This window comes from Acanthochromis polyacanthus, chromosome 8 (genome assembly GCF_021347895.1).
Source record: "Acanthochromis polyacanthus isolate Apoly-LR-REF ecotype Palm Island chromosome 8, KAUST_Apoly_ChrSc, whole genome shotgun sequence".
Lineage (NCBI taxonomy): Eukaryota > Metazoa > Chordata > Actinopteri > Pomacentridae > Acanthochromis > Acanthochromis polyacanthus.
This window is the reverse complement of record NC_067120.1, coordinates 12927456-12944067: the sequence shown is the minus strand read 5'-3', so window position 1 is coordinate 12944067 and position 16612 is coordinate 12927456. Positions and strand designations below refer to the sequence as shown.

Here is a 16612-nt window from a genome sequence, read left to right as displayed (position 1 = left end):
AATTTTGATTATCTATTAATCATTTCATTCCCAGAGTGACACTGCTGTCGTCCAGGCTGAGAAATCTCAACAATTGCTCGACAGATTGCCATGAAATTTTCTGCACATATTCATGGTTCCCGGCAGACACATTCTACTGACTTAGTTGGGCTCCTGACTTCACTTATGGCACCCGTATTGAATGTGAAGTCTTCTCAGCTATTGAATGGATTGCCATGAAATTTACAACAAATGTCAAAGGATCAAATTGAAATAGCTTTATTGATCCCTTAGCTCTTCATTTTGTGGCATCATTGGGTCAAACATTTGATGTGCTACAAGACTTTGATGATTTATGACCTGACCTGCAAAACCAGTGACTTCCTGTCTGCTTAGACTGTACTCTCGTTCTTATTCTCAAGTGTTGGCATGCTCATTAAAAAACCAAGACATGCTGAACAATATGCCTTTTAAACATCAGCATTGTCATTGTGAGAAAGTTGTGCTGACGTTAGCATTACACAGACAAAGCACTGCTGCCTCATTGAGCCACTAGCAGACGTTTAGATTCTATAAATACATAAATGAACATCCGTTGCATTCAAGTCAGAGGAATTTACATAATGCTGATTAAGCCTGTCAGAGCCAGGTAAATCTCTCTGTATCTCTCGGTATACTGAATATTTCAATCTAGTGTCTGTGGCAGCGTTCCCATACTGATGCGCAGGTAGCAATGTGTTTTATATCATCCAGCAATGATTGGTTTGCAAGAGCTGAAGACAGGGGCGACCGCAGATGTGAAGATGGAGTAGGATATAGCAACTAGGAGTACTGCAGTGCCCATAGTGGGGACAAAAACATGAAGCGTTCAAGAAAAGCTCGAGATAACAAATCTAGTACAAACAAGGTTATTTGTATATCTTCAAGCAAAATGAAACAGGTGCCTCTAAGCTCAAGGACAGCAAATTTTCAAGTACAATAGAGGGCTGAAGCACACCGCCAATTGACAGCCTTTGATTGTACAAACAGACAAACACAATACCAGAACTGTGTCTTCATTAGAGACAAAAGTGGACAAAACCACAAGGGAAACTGATATGTCAATGTCAGATTTATTTATATAGCACTTTTAAAGGCCTATGGACAACCAAAGTGTGATATATTCAACTTAACCCAGGTGTACAATATTTAACTCTATTTAATACATTTAAGAGTGGCATTTGCCATGGTTAGCACCCAAGGCTCCTGGTTGGATATCGGTCCAACAAAGCATTTGAAACATCATTAGCAGAAGTGATGGTGGTTGCTGTGGAGGATACAATCATTAGAAGTTGCCATGCAATGGGAAGAACTGATCAATGAGGAGTTTGAAACAAAGAGAGCTTTGGTCATTCGAGAGATATGGGGAAAATTAACTAGAAGACTTCTCTGACATGACAGTAAAATTACTTGTCATTAGAGGTTATGGTTGCAGTTTGCCTCTTCTGCCTCTGACTTCTGACGTAACTACAGAGACCTGCAACTTCATTTCACACAGTCAAAACTCTAATTCAAGATATCTGTAATTACATTTTGAATAGCCATCAACCCAGTTTGAAAAATTTGCAGTCATTCTGACTAGTTGAAACTTAAATGAAGAGATCTTAAAGGGACAATGAGGGAATTAACGATATCTTGAACCAGGATTATGACTAGTCAGGCTTAAACTGTAGATACACCCCCTGTCAAAAGTTTTAGGACACTGTCTCATTCAAATAAAGTAGAACCTGTCCTACAACTTTTGACAGGGGGTGTATTTCATCATATGGATGTGATCAGGGCAGGACTCTGATCATACATGTAAAGTTTCAGGCAGATTGAAGCCTGTTCAGGGCATTTACACAGCATTTGAAATTTCATGGCGAAGGATCAAAATTCCAGAGGCCGCCACGGACATGCCCTTTGACTTTGGAAAAAGATTTTAATAACTTTGGATCATTAAGGCCTCCTGTATGTGCTGGCCGAATTTGAGGGGAATTGGAGTTTCCCCCTAGGAGGAGTTCGCTCTAGAAATAAATGAAAAATGGGCAAAATCCGACATTCAACGCAAAATAGCTCACTTCCTGTTGGGTTTGGAATGTGGCTGTCACTGACTTTTTTGTTCAGCCTGATGTACTGCATATGTTTACTAAATTTGGTAGATACAGCCCCTGTCAAAAGTTGTAGGACAGGTTCTACTTTATTTGAATGAGAAAGTGTCCTAAAACTTTTGACAGGGGGTGTCTATGAAACTACTCAGAATTCAGCTGCACATATCTGCAATGTGGATTGTAGATATTTGTAGTGAGAAACTCTACACGCATGACTTGTAAAAGTGATGTAATTCATTCTGAGTACAATAATACACATATTTGAAATGATAACTGTGGATGGGAAGAATGACACTGTGGATATCAGAAAGGGTTTTTTTTAAGGAAAATTTTAATTACAGATGCTTGCAGTACATACCAAGGCTAGATATTAAGTGATTAAACGGCTTGCAATAGAAACAGAGGCCTGTATACCTGTTTTCTGACATGGTGTAGTGATGTGGCACTCAGACACTGACGACAGAAATTCCCACCCTATGATTCATCATCCAATAGATTCTAAATCCTGTTCAATAATTATGAAATGACAATCGCACTTCTAATTTAGCTTGAATATACCTGTCTGTCCACTTTGACGCTGATTAAGACATGGTAGTGTTGAACCTTTCGTCTGTTTGCACGAGAAACGGCAGTGAATTAAGAACTGTGCTCCATCTCCTATTTGTACAAATAAAGAACAAATTCAGCATTCAAGGGAAAATTACAGTTTAAACAACAAATAATTAACCATAAGGCATATGTCATAGAGTCCCCTTAATAGTTTTGTGTTACTGTTGTCACTGCCAGAAAAGTGAAACAAAAGTTTTGCCCTGCAGGTGTTAGCAAAAATGTTGAAAATGAACTGTGTCCAGATTTTAAAATGTGAATATTTGCTGATTTTCTAAGTAGTCTATGATAGCAAACTTAATACCTTTGGTTTAGGACTGTTGGTTGACCAAAGAAGACATTCTAGAAGGTCTGGCAATAAGTCAGGAGCTCCTTAAAGGAACTCTTGAGGTAATGCATTCCACATTTTGAAACTGGATCCTCGCTCCCATTCAGCTCCAAAGGCATTAGTGAAGTCATGCTGACGTTCTGTGATAAGAAAGGCTGCAAGTTCAAGTTCCAGTTTGTAACAAAGATGTTGGATGAGACTGAGATCAGAACTGAGTGTATGCCAGTCAAACTGGTAAACTGTTTCTTTTATTTAGCTGGGGTTTTGTCACATTGAAACAGGAAAGCAACCTCCTGAACTGCACATCAAGTTTAGAGAGTCTACAGTATCATTGTGCAGTGGTAATACCAAGGATGTGTCCTGTCTCCAATAATTGGAAAAACAGTCTGTTTTTTACATGCACCCACATACTTAATGCCAAACGGTGTGTCTTTTAATGTTCTTTGAATTCAAATTGTACACACATAGGGTGTAATTAAATTCCAATGTAAATAATCAGAAGCTCTAATGACACCGTTCCAATTTAACTCGTGCCACCATTCGCTGACAGAAGCAGCAATTTGCAAAGGTTGTTTTTGCCTTTGAGAGCAATTAAAATGTATAGGCCAGTGGAAAGCCTCTGCTCTGAGCAACATATTAGTCAGCAAGAAAGTAAATGAATCACACAGCTACATGCTACACTCTGAAGGAACTTTTCATCCCGTTTCAAGGATGATGACAAATTATCTCATTAATTTGCAGTTGCATTGTTCATACAGCTCCTTCCACTTCTGACATTTTGCTCTTCGGTCCAACAGCTCCACGTGTTTCAAGTTCGCTCTGTCAGACATGACTGCGTAAACATTCAAAGGCATCTCCTGCAGCATCAACAAGATTGTGAAAGATTGTTTTTCCTTAATTTAATCAGTTTGTCATCAAGAGAATAACTTGTCTGTCTTGTACATGTCAGGAAATGTTCTTGTTTTGACTTTAAACATCTTACTTTATGCCTAAAGCCTCCTCTACTCATCACGGTCTGCCTCCTTAGCATTACACGCACCAGAGCTGACTGAAACTCAAAATGGAAAAGGATGACAATGCAATATACTCCAAACCGTGCGTGCCAGATTTGCCTATTAAGTACAGAAGTCAAAAAGGAAGCAGGAAGGAGATAAGACTCAGAACAGAGAAGCAGTGAAGCAGAGAGAGCACCTCTGAGACCTGACACACAAAGAACGGTCTTAGCGCCTGAGCTGTCTCTTTATGTCTCTAAACATTAATTCCGTGCTTTTCTATGGCAGACACAGAAACAGGTTATTGAACTGACAGAGAAACCGTTGAGAATCTCCTCCCCGAGCTGCAGAGTATCAGGAGCCGGAGTGGAGCAGGAGACGAGCAGAGAGCCAGCCGAGCCCCTGCAGACAGGGGCCGAGGTTTCGTCCCTCCCTGAACTACAACAGACGGCTGCAGGCGAGCCAAGCGCATCAGCTCCACGGGAGACCCTTGCTTGCATCACCTCCATCTATTTTTAGAACGACTGCATCCACCTTTTTGTGTCTTTTAGGCCCCTTCTACATTCTAAGTGTTATTTCAAGTGCAAACTGTTGCAGGAGGTGCAGGATTTTTACTCCTTCATTGTCAGTTTTGCGCTCAGTTTCATCAAGAAGCCTCCATCACAGCTGAGTCTGACTACAGCTCAGTCATGCTACATGTGAATTGTGCAGATGGAGAGCAAACACAGATTGCTGTATTGCAGAGAGGAACAATCAGAAGAGAGCAGGTTTTTATTTCAAACAGAGTACAGCAGGTGCTTCCACTGATCAGTTCCTCCTCTCTGACTCTCAGGCTGGAGTTGTTCGAATAAGTGAAATCATCTGTTGTTGTCTTTGACTGGAATGAAAACAGGCGCCTGGTATATCTCCTGCTTTATGGATCCTGTGAGATTATAATTAGAAATGCCAATAATGTGCACATTGTGCTTAAGAGAAAAGAAGCAGGAAATGAGACTGTCAGTTTCAATGATGCAGGCGTTTCCCTGTAGTTATTTTTTGGTGGAAGATAATGAACAGTTCCAGGCTTGGCTCGACAGCATGTCAAGCAAGAAAGACTGTGGAACGGCAATACAAGCAACAGCTTGGTAAAGACAGGCTCCGTCGACTACCAGTGTTGGCCAGATGGAGGGAAGAAAAGGACCAAGAAGTGATGTGACAGAGGTGAGGAAGCAGTGTGAGTCCAAGGAAATGAGATAAAAGAGAAGGGATAGGAGGTGAGAATTAAAGGAAGGGTGTGGAAATGGTGTGACTGTTATGCACTGTCAGATTTACTGATCCAAAGGGTGAGCAGCTTAGCATCGAAAAAAAAAAAACATTTAGCTTTCATACTGTTATTCAGGATCCTTGGGAATAATGAAACGGGGAAGAAAATGATGCTGTGTTTGAAGTGTCCATATTGTGCATAGCAAGGATGTGGGATCTAGAATAGAAAGCAGGCGTTGTGTGAGATTCACAGGATTGAGATCACACTGTTTTACCCTTTTGATGCAACACAAAAGTCTCCTTGATCTGTATTATGTGCCCATGTCAGCATCCAGGAAAAATGACTCTGATGTCCAGCTCAAAATGTGGTTCCAGATGTCGTAAATTCACCAGGAGGTGAATATCCCCAGGATTAAGCTGAGATGCTCGTGTAGACGTACGTGTTTGGATGTAGTATAGATGATGTTCAGACATTTTTCTGCAGCTAACAGCATTGGATGATAACTCCCTGTCTGGGATGGACATTTTTATCAAGATGTCATGCAAATTTCAAGCCATCCATCATTTTTATATAACCCCAGTCTGGAGTCAGAGTCACGGTGGCATCACAATGCCATCCAGTGGACGCATGGAGGAAGCGTACAGGCGAACGTTTGCTTCTGTTCGAGGATGGTGAAGCAAAAAAAAAATTATGAAAGATAAGGAAGGAAATATATTTGTTTGAGCAGCAGCACAAAAATCTAATCAAGTTGGTGCCCCCCCCACACACACACACCCTCATTAGCCTCTCTATCATTAAAGCAGATGAAACTATTTGAATCAATAAAACAGAAAGCTACACTATATACATAATGTAAAACAATTTAAATTGTTTAATGAATTGTGCAGATTTAAATGAGCACAAATGCAACTCTGAAAGCCCTGCTGAGTAGCACAGTATTTTACCTTTAATTGTATGTTTAACTACCAATATATACTGTATGATTACTATCTACTGTAGAGCAATGTTAGTGCATCCATAATAACTGAAAAAAGGTCACCAGTCAAATCATGAGGTGTTTGGTTTTACAGTATTAATAACACTATGGCATATTATTGAAGACAAGCTGGAACTGTAAATCTGAATGTGCAACATGTGGATTGAATAGTGGATAGAACGGCTGCTGAGTAATAATGTAGATAATAGTAACTATGACATATTTATGTTTAATTAAACTGACAAATAGGATTAGAAATGAGTTTTGCACCTGAACACCACCTGCTGCTGCTGAGACTCTGTATAAGTCAGTTAATGTGCAAGCAGAGAAGTTTAAATATAATGCAAACAGTGCTGATGAATGACTGAAACATCCGGCTTCTGTTGCTCTAATTGGAAGTTTGTTGGATTCAAACTTGAATTTGACTCAAGCAAATGAAAGAAATCCATGTTTAACCACTTTGATTACTGTGTATTATATGACAACACCGTGCAGCAAAAAGTATTTGCATTTCATACAAATAATAGTGATAAATTCTTTGAAATAAGCACTTGAGCTGAGAAGTAATAATGTTAGAAAAAGAAGTCAGGCTCCTCAACTCTCGTCAAACTTTGTTCTACAAAATTGGTTTGTCAAACACTCAAATATTTGCTCTTTGGCTCCTCTATTTCAGGAGACTTCACTTTTTACAAAATATTATGTACTTATACTTATCTATGTTCTTATGCAAGAATTCCATTTTTACTTCATAAGACAGTCATTTAATCTTTTCAGCCAGATATAGGGGTCCTAACTAATAAAAATCAACGTGTTTGGTTCAAATTTCCTCGTTACAGTCCTGCAGAGCAAATCTGATGTATATTATGTCAGTAGAGGTAATCGATAACCCTCCATCCAGTTTAAAATCAATTTACAAAAACATTTGGAACATCTGAGCTCATCCGACACAGTTGTAAGGCAACAGAAGACAAAACAAACATTCATCTGCAACAGTCTGCTGCCTTCATTGTTTGGTATTATGAGCAAAATGAATGAATATTGAACACATCGCAGGGAACAAAAGGTGAATCTGCTCAAAAACCCCTGCCGCAGTGTAAATTATAATTAAAGACATGACTTGGGGCAGACTGTTTCACTCCTGTGCTGTCTCTTGTGTTGGATCTCCTAGCAACAGAAACCTGTTTACCTGCAAACCCAGCACAAGACTAGAGGTGAGCTGGAGTTGCAGGTGCGTCCTGGGAGTAAGTTAAGCTTCGTCCTCGGTGACAGATTATTTTTGCTTGGGTAATTTATATTCAGGTTCAATAAAAGTAGCTGTAACTTCACTGTGAGAGCTCCGGGTGTTTGTGCTCACTCCCACTACATCTGACAGAGGGAGCACTTATTGCATTATTTCCCACAGACTGTGTTACCACTTATTCACTGAGCTCCAAGTTTGGCTGGATTCTGTCAAAGCCACAAAACACAGGAGTTACACCTTGTTTGCTGCTTTCATTTGTGGTCACAGCATTGCCCACATACCCGGAGGATTTTTGCTATCCGTCACTGTTGTCACTGAAGGTTTCCATTACAGCAGTCACAGATGGCTGAGCAGGGGAGGATTGCCACGCCGACTGTTGGAGCAACTGACAGGAGAGGACGACTGACCAGCAACATGCTGCTCAACGCTGCTTATGGTGAGGCGGAGGACCTGCAGGATTAACAGCTTTTATCATACTGATTTTGATTCAGATTTAGAGTGTGACTGACAGTTTTTGTACATTTGTCTCAGGAAGGATGAGCTTCACTTCCTGCCTCGGACGTCCCAGTAAGACGGGCTTTACATCAAACCAGAGACCAGCGATTTACTACACGCCCAGTTTGGACCAAACCGACAACCCTCAGTTTGGGTAAGTGTCAGGGCTCAGCTGATTGTTTCTTTATTGTTATAACCCTGTGTTGTCCTGCGGGTCAAAACTGATCCATTTTAAAGTTTGAAAATCTGGAGAAAAATGTATATTTTCACAGTGAAACTTCTGATGCCCACATTTTCAACATTTTTGGGAAATTGTTGAGCATTTTTGATGGAAAAAAAGGAATGCCAAAAATGTTTCTTAAGAACATTCATAAATAAAAAAATCAATCTTTTTTTGGAAGATTTTTACTCATTTTTTGAAAATATTTGCAAGAATTTTCTTGCCAAATTTGGGGGATTTTTTTTTTCAAATGAAAGTTTTTAGGAAAGCTTTTAAGGAATTATTGGAATTTTCTTCCTGAAAGTTTTGCAAATTTTCATAAATTTGGGGAATTTCTGGATTTTTTTCAGACAAGGAAACCATACTTTTTGGTTCCCGTAAATGAGGATAACAGGAGAGTTAAAGAGCCAATCTGACACAATAATGACTAAACATACATTCTAATGGAGGCTGGGGTTTTATTTGTGCACATCAGTGAGGGCCGTCACATTTTAAATCTCACTTCTGCAGAGTTTTAAACTTGTTGTTTATGCATTTTCACTTTTACATTGTGATGGACCACTCAGACACGTGACTATTAAGAATGCATGGTTGTTATAAATGTGCTTGTCTATCCATGACAGATCAAAATCTGCAGTGAAAACATTTCGTGATATAGCGGTAGATAGAATATTTGTCCAACTCTAACAGGTTGCAGATGAAACTGTGAGATGTCAGCCAAGTGTACACAGAGATCTACATACTCAGAAATCTAATCAGCCAGAAAGATTGCAATCTTCTGTGTGGATTTAAATGGACGTGCAGGGTCTTACAGATATCTGAGGTTTCTGCCTCCACACTTAAGAAAACAGACTTTCAGAGCTGACATTTTTACTTGTTGGAAAAGCACAGGTGGAATTAAAAGCAGCTCCAGTAAGCTACTCCAGTGAGTCATCGTACACAAGAGCAAGACCTCAGCAGACGTTGTTGTTCCTGAACAAACCTGTGATTTTTATGCATGTCAGCTTGTACTCTGTAAAACAGCAATCAACAGATGTGGGTTACGTTTAGAGTGCTCAGGATACTGTACAGACTGCTGTGAATATTTTTCAGGGGAACTACTTTCTTCCAAAAAGTAACATTTACTCAAGTACAATTTTGAGTTACTTTTATTTCACTCAAGTATTTCTTTTTCCTGCTATTTTATATTTCTACTCTACTTCAAGAGGCAAACATTGTACTTTTTACTCTACTGCATTTATTTGTTAACTTAAGGTATTTGGCTGATTTGGTTTAATGATGAAAAATATGATCAACAAATTAATTATTGCAAATTTTAAGAAAAATGTATTGATTCCTGAGGGGAAATTCACAAGTTACATAGCAAATAAATTAAATAAAGTAGTTCAACCACCTTTACCAGTGCCAACATTTAAGTGATGAACATATTTTTGCACATTATTGTGAAACATGCCATTCTGCACAATGAGTAAACTGGATAGTATGTTTTGATGTTCATATTTTTCTACTTTTACTTAATTTCGGATTTATATGCAGGATATACTTGTAACAGAGTTTTTCTACACTATGGTACTTGTACTTTTGCAGAAGTACCAGATCTAAGTACAGTGGGTACAAAAAGTATTCAGACCTCTTGAAATTTTTCACTCTGTGTCATTGCAGCCATTTGCCAAAATCAAAAAAGTTCATTTTATTTCTCATTAATGTACACTCAGCACCCCATCTTGACAGGAAAAAAAACAGAAATGTAGAAATTTTTGCAAATTCATTAAAAAAAGAAAAACTGAAATATCACATGGTCATAAGTATTCAGACCCTGTGCTCAGTACTGAGTAGAAGCACCCTTTTCAGCTGGTACAGCCATGAGTCTTCTTGGGATTGGCGCAACAAGTTTTTCACACCTGGATTTGGGGATCCTCTGCCATTCTTCCTTGCAGATCCTCTCCAGTTCTGTCAGGTTGGATGGTGAACGTTGGTGGACAGACATTTTGAGGTCTCTCCAGAGATGCTCAATTGGGTTTAGGTCAGGGCTCTGGCTGGGCCAGTCAAGAACGGTCACAGAGTTGTTCTGAAGCCACTCCTTTGTTATTTTAGCTGTGTGCTTAGGGTCATTGTCCTATTGAAAGGTGAACCTTCGGCCCAGTCTGAGGTCCTGAGCACTCTGGAAGAGGTTTTCCTCCAGGATATCTCTGTACTTGGCCGCATTCATCCTTCCTTCAATTGCAACCAGTCGTCCTGTCCCTGCAGCTGAAAAACACCCCCGCAACATGATGCTCCCACCACCATGTTTCACTGTAGGGATTGTATTTGGCAAGTGATGAGCAGTGCCTGGTTTTCTCCACACATACCGCTTAGAATTAACACCAAAAAGTTCAATCTTGGTCTCATCAGACCAGAGAATCTTATTTCTCATAGTCTGGGAGTCCTTCATATGTTTTTTGGCAAACTCTACGCGGGCTTTCATGTGTCTTGCACTGAGGAGAGGCTTCCGTCGGGCCACTCTGCCATAAAGCCCCGACTGGTGGAGGGCTGCAGTGATAGTTGACTTTGTGGAACTTTCTCCTATCTCCCGACTGCATCTCTGGAGCTCAGCCACAGTGATCTTTGGGTTCTTCTTTACCTCTCTCACCAAGGCTCTTCTCCCACCATTGCTCAGTTTGGCTGGACGGCCAGGTCTAGGAAGAGTTGTGGTCGTCCTAAACTTCTTCCATTTGAGGATTATGGAGGCCACTGTGCTCTTAGGAACCTTGAGTGCTGCAGAAATTCTTTTGTAACCTTGTCCAGATCTGTGCCTTGCCACAATTCTGTCTCTGAGCTCCTTGGGCAGTTCCTTCCACCTCATGATTCTCATTTGCTCTGACATGCACTGTGAGCTGTAAGGTCTTCTATAGACAGGTGTGTGCCTTTCCTAATCAAGTCTAATCAGTTTAATTAAACACAGCTGGACTCCAATAAAGAAGCAGAACTATCTCGAGGAGGATCAGAAGAAATGGACAGCATGTAAGTTAAATATGAATGTGGCTGCAAAGGGTCTGAATACTTATGACCATGTGATATTTCAGTTTTTCTTTTTTAATTAATATGCAAAAAGTTCTACATTTCAGTTTTTTTCTGTCAAGATGGGGTGCTGAGTGTACATTAATGAGAAATAAAATGAACTTTTTTTTGCAAATGGCTGCAATGACACAGAGAGTGAAAATTTCAAGGGGTCTGAATACTTTCCTTACCCACTGTATGTCTTCTATCTTTGCCCAAAATAAATCAGAACCTTGTATTAAGTCAAAATGTTCAGCTATGAGAGCACAGCAGATGAAGTAGCACTCATCTTCACCTCCTCCAGGCTGGAAGCAGGATACGGTATAAATTGGGCCAGATCAGGCGAGTAAGACAGTGTGTTTTTTTTTTTGTAATTACGGTGAACTTTGAGTCTCTCTGTCCCAGAAGTTCACAGGATTCAAGAGCATTTTTTGATGGAACTGGTGCTTCAGCTGTAAATTAGCTTCCTGAAGCGATGAAGGAAAAACAGGCAGTCAGACTGTCATGAATGAAAAATGTTCTTTTGAAGTGTTTCCTCAGACTCAGGTGAGTTGTTTTTGTTTCCAGACTCTCATTATCAGACAGTTACATGTCTCAGACTAAACTGCACTACCAGCCTCACATCCAGTCTGATTATTTGCCAAACATCATTAACAAACCCAGAGACAGCGGCTTCCTTCAGACGAGGACTCAGCCGAAAACAGCAGCTATGGAGGAGAAGGTGCAGTAGGTTTAACAACATGTAAACAACACTTTGAGATGTTAAAAAGAGTAAAATACATCAACTGTCTGTCTTTTTGTCTTCAGACAGAATACCAAAGATCGTTTCTGGACTTTCCTCTCCCTCCTGCAGGTAAAATAAATGCAGCAACCGTCAAGGCTATGGGAAGTGATGTATTTATTTATTAAATGACAAATTAAATTATAAGACTATACAGGAAAAACTGAAATATAAGTGGATTTGAACAGTTGCTCTTCCTCCAGTTTCTCGGTACCATGTGACCGTGGGTCCAAAAACAGAAACCGGTTTCACTGAGGGAAGAGATCTCACATTTTTCACCTTTCAGGAGAAAAACAACTGCACAGTGAGTCCTGCTTTATGCTTTCTATATAGTTTAGATTTCCTTATTTTTCTTACTGTCAACAAATCCCCAACAGAAGGACCAAAACCAAATACAGCGCAAACTGTACTGCCTGCGCTTCCCAAAGTGGATAATATATCACGGCTCTGTTCAATAGAGCACCATTGCTGTCCAAAATGCTTTTTGTTTATATATTTTAAACTATTAAACACTCAAAAATGAGCCACATTATTGCACTGGGCGGCATTTTGCTTATTTTAATGAGCAAAGGCTGAACAATTTATTTCAACTCAACATCACACACATTGGACTGCTGCTATAATTGCTTTTTTACAGCTGCAAAACAGGCAAAATATTGTTTCCGACTAAATCACTTTACTCTTTATTTGCTACAAACTCGCTGTACAAGGAGAATTTATTGAGCCTTTATAAAAAATGAGACAAAATATTTGTAAGCTACTGTTGAACATTTATTTCTTGGAACATACGAGACAAAAACATTTTGGAAAACCTGAAAATTTGGAGAAACAGACAAACGCATTGTTACATAATTATTTGGAGGTCTTCTAACAGCTAAACTTGCGCAATAAGTCCATCAATTCCTATGCAAAGTCTACTTTAAACATTGCTGTATTTAAAATGTTTTGTGGACATGTCAGGATAAACCTCCTCAGGCTCACAGCACAGTGATGAAAAACGACTTCAAACCACCGTCATGGCTGCAGGTAGAAGGACACTGACTGAATATCTTCATGTTTAATAAAGCAGGTGTCATTTGGTGACTAACTGAGGTTTGTTCTTCTGTGTTTGAGGGTACTGAGGCAATACTGGGGGTGTGTAGCCGTTCTTGTCGAGAATCAGGATTCACACAAGGTGTCGCCGCTCCTTTGGCCTGCCCAGTTAGTGACACCCTCCTTGCTTTTTAAAAATAGCTTTATTATTTTTTAAAACTATGATAATACAATAACATTACCATCTGTGATCTTCTAGAGTTCCCTCCTGCCATCACCTGAAACTAAAAGCAATGCACCAACTCTGAAGGCCATTGGGAGAAAGGTTTTTATTTATAGCTTCTTTTTCTTTTAATAAAGATTATCTGTGTATTGTTCGATATTATGTAATGTTATGTTTTTTATGTTTTTAGGAGCCCACAGGGTTTCTTCTAGCAGCACAGAGCAACCAAATTTTCCCTAAAACACCTTTAGATGGTTCACACTTCTCTACGCATTACAAGAGCACGTAAGTTTTTTCGGCATTTCCAGCAGTGATGGAAGAATCATTTTTCTAAATAACTGTGACCATAAAAACTGTGGCAAAAGTCCTGAATTGAAAAGATGTAAGAATTACAATTAGGCGTCAAAGATATATTATACTACAGAATATACAGGAATAAAAGATTCAGTATTAACCTTTGAAATTTAGTGCCACATAAAGTCCTATAAAATTAACATTAAATAAAGAACCATAACTTCAAATTATTACTTAAGTGACTGAAGCAGACACTTATTACTTTCTACCACTGCTAAATGTACCAGATAAAACAGATATTACAATTATCTAGCTAAATTTTTGTTTTTCATTGTTTTTTTACCAGCTTCTGCCATCACGCTGACTTGGAAAAGCTGAAATCTGGTCCTACTTGTGCAGGAATTATCAGCACCAAAATGGACAACAGCTACACTCGTCGGGAAATGGACAGGTACATACATGCTGCAGCATTAAGTCCCACCATGCACATGTTTTCCATGACTCACATGATCCATTTTCATTCCACAGGTTCATCTTTAGGGGTTAGACCTCCTCGCTCCAGTGATGCTTCCTGCAGAGCTGCTCACCACAAAAATAAATGCTTCCTATTATGTCTTCTAACACTATTGGTATAGTTTTTTTTATATAAATACAATAATTTGTATTCGGATAAGCGGAAGACAATGGATGGATAGTTTGCGTAGGAATAAAAAGCAGTGGGTGTGTGAGTGAGACCATGTACAGTATTCTCATTATGAAGTGCTGAAAACTTTAATTACTCCCTCATCTGTGTTGTTTTTATAATAATCCAGTCAAAAAACTGTTAATTTGCATCTTTTTTTGAGATCCTTCTTGTGTAAGCTGAGAAGCTGCCAGTCGTACAGCTGGGTGAGAGGAGTGATATGAAATCCAAAGAGGGAGTGAAGGGAGATGAACCATTGTCTTTGGCCACCTCATTGTCACTGACCTACAGAGAATGAGAGGAGTGTAAACTAATGAGCAAAATAATTACACTCAGACTGAGAGTGCCGCTGATTCCCGTGGACATCTGCGCTGTGTCAAGCTGTTCTGCCACCCACAGCTGTGGGTCGGGCAGCAGAGTCCCGACCGAGGAGGACGGCTGAGATTCCATCAGCGACACATTGTGTGTCATTTACTGCAGCTCCACACTGTGCTCTGACTGTGAGCCAACTCCCACAAACCACAGAGGTTCTGCATCAGCAGAACAATCCAGACTGTTGAGACAGACGCAAAAGGCCACACTGACTGTCTGTAGAACTAGCATAGCTTAGTCAATATATCAGTTGAGCGTTTTTGATTGTTTTTTTCTTTTAGCTTATACTTTCCCATCACAGATATGCTGGTATGTTGATGTTTATGTTGTCTGATATGCACCGAAAGGATTTTTTTTTTTTGACAGAGTTAAATGTACAGCAAGATAATTGGTGTAATTGAGAGATAGCGTCATCACAGTTTGTGCAGCAGAGCAGCTCCAGCTTCATCACTGGCAACACTGTGAGTGCCGCCTGCAGCACATGTAGCAGAGAATGTATCACAGCAAAGCAAAAAGTGGTGCGGAGTCAAGCGGTGTCTGCATGCTAAGTTTCCAAATGATTTGTGAGATAAATTTCTGGAAGTTTAACAAAGTTAATTGAAAGGTATTTAAAATGATGTCATCATTTTCCCTTTACATAAAACTCTAACTTAGCCCTGACTTGACAGCTGTACTGTCACTGAGACTTTATAGTTTGCCGTGTTAATCAGCTATATGTACGTCAGTATCAGCATTATCCTCAAAGTCCAGTATTGACCGAATCTTACATCAAAATATAGATTTAATATCATGTATTTACATCTTCCAGAGGTCCACAGAGAAATAAAATAAATGTGAGTCATGCTATATTGACAGTGTAGCTTTTAGGAACTGCAGTCTGGTGGTTGGTCCACTTCTTTGGTCTACACTGAAATAACTATTTGAATAGACTGTTAGAACACTCAATTACTGTCCCCAGAGGATGATTCTCAAATACGAAATACCTGCAAAGCTAATACCATTCCTGTGAGCTTTAGTTTTCATTTAAAAGTCCTCAGAGCTTCAAAGAATAGCAACAGGACTTTTTTTTTTCTTTTGGTTCTTGAATATATTTCATCTATCTGAAAAGCCTTTTTCATTTCTAATTTGAAAGTATTAGCATGCTAACAAGCCAAACTAATATAGTGAACATGGTAAACATTACAGCTGCTAAATATCAGCATGTTCACACAGACCCTGTGAGCATTTTGGCTTTCTGACATTAGCATTTAGCTCGAAGCATTGCCGTGCCTTAGGAGACCCTTGCAGAGCTGAGAGCTAACCCCGCTACCATGGCAGTAAAGAGTTTAGTTTTGCTATTTCTAAAAGTGAAAAAGGGAAATGATACAACTAGAGCTGAAGCAATTAATGTATTAAAGGGGAACTTCGTTTTTTTTCAACCTGGGATCTGTTTCTGTTTCCATATGTAATTTCATACATGTGAGTGATGGAGAAATGAATTTTCGACATAGCTCCAGTATTTAGCCAGGCAGGCAGCTTAGCAGCTCAGCTAGTTGCTCCGCTAGCGAAAAGTATGGGGCAGCTGGCCCCCCCGCGTCAAAGTCCGCCCTAACGTGCTTTTGCCCCACACTGACCGGCTCAGATAGTCTCAATGAGTGTCCCACAACATACTAGAGATGTGGTAATGTGGAGGTTTTCGTTCACTTCTCATCTCTAGTATGTTGTGGGACACTCATTGAGACTATCTGAGCCGGTCAGTGTGGGGCAAAAGCACGTTAGGGCGGACTTTGACGCGGGGGGGGGCCAGCTGCCCCATACTTTTCGCTAGCTGAGCTGCTAGCTGAGCTGCTAAGCTGCCTGCCTGGCTAAATACTGGAGCTATGTCGAAAATTAATTTCTCCATCACTCACATGTATGAAATTACATATGGAAACAGACCCCAGGTTGAAAAAAACCGAAGGTTCCCTTTAATGAATAAGTTAAAGGTGGAAATCTGATATTTTTG

The 16612-nt window shown here is 39.7% G+C and overlaps 1 protein-coding gene across 5 annotated transcripts; it reads left to right on the top strand.

The window, feature by feature from the left end:
- The first annotated feature begins 2189 nt into the window (after positions 1 to 2189).
- On the top strand, positions 2190 to 14195 carry ppp1r32 (protein phosphatase 1, regulatory subunit 32). Of its 5 annotated transcripts, none has more exons than XM_051952600.1 (12): positions 2190 to 5234; positions 7827 to 7929; positions 8029 to 8142; positions 11812 to 11965; positions 12052 to 12097; positions 12229 to 12329; positions 12986 to 13051; positions 13139 to 13225; positions 13317 to 13382; positions 13471 to 13565; positions 13921 to 14025; positions 14103 to 14195. In XM_051952600.1, exons 3-12 carry the CDS (start codon positions 8030 to 8032, stop codon positions 14119 to 14121), a joined length of 852 nt encoding a protein of 283 aa, XP_051808560.1. In that variant the 5' UTR covers positions 2190 to 5234; positions 7827 to 7929; position 8029; the 3' UTR covers positions 14122 to 14195. The 5 variants fall into 5 exon arrangements, with proteins under 5 accessions (XP_051808560.1, XP_051808558.1, XP_022053587.1 ...); XM_051952598.1 differs by having other exon boundaries at positions 2194 to 5234; positions 7814 to 7929; positions 8025 to 8142; XM_022197895.2 differs by having other exon boundaries at positions 2195 to 5234; positions 8025 to 8142.
- The last annotated feature ends 2417 nt before the right edge of the window (positions 14196 to 16612 follow it).

Excerpts from the sequence above, each read along its gene's own strand:
- ppp1r32 (XM_022197895.2), top strand. The coding sequence starts at position 5,196 with ATGGAGGGAAGAAAAGGACCAAGAAGTGATGTGACAGAG. Across the intron at positions 11,966-12,051 it reads CAGCAGCTATGGAGGAGAAG|ACAGAATACCAAAGATCGTT; the intron begins GTGCAGTAGGTT and ends TTTTGTCTTCAG. Across the intron at positions 12,098-12,228 it reads CTTTCCTCTCCCTCCTGCAG|TTTCTCGGTACCATGTGACC; the intron begins GTAAAATAAATG and ends CTCTTCCTCCAG.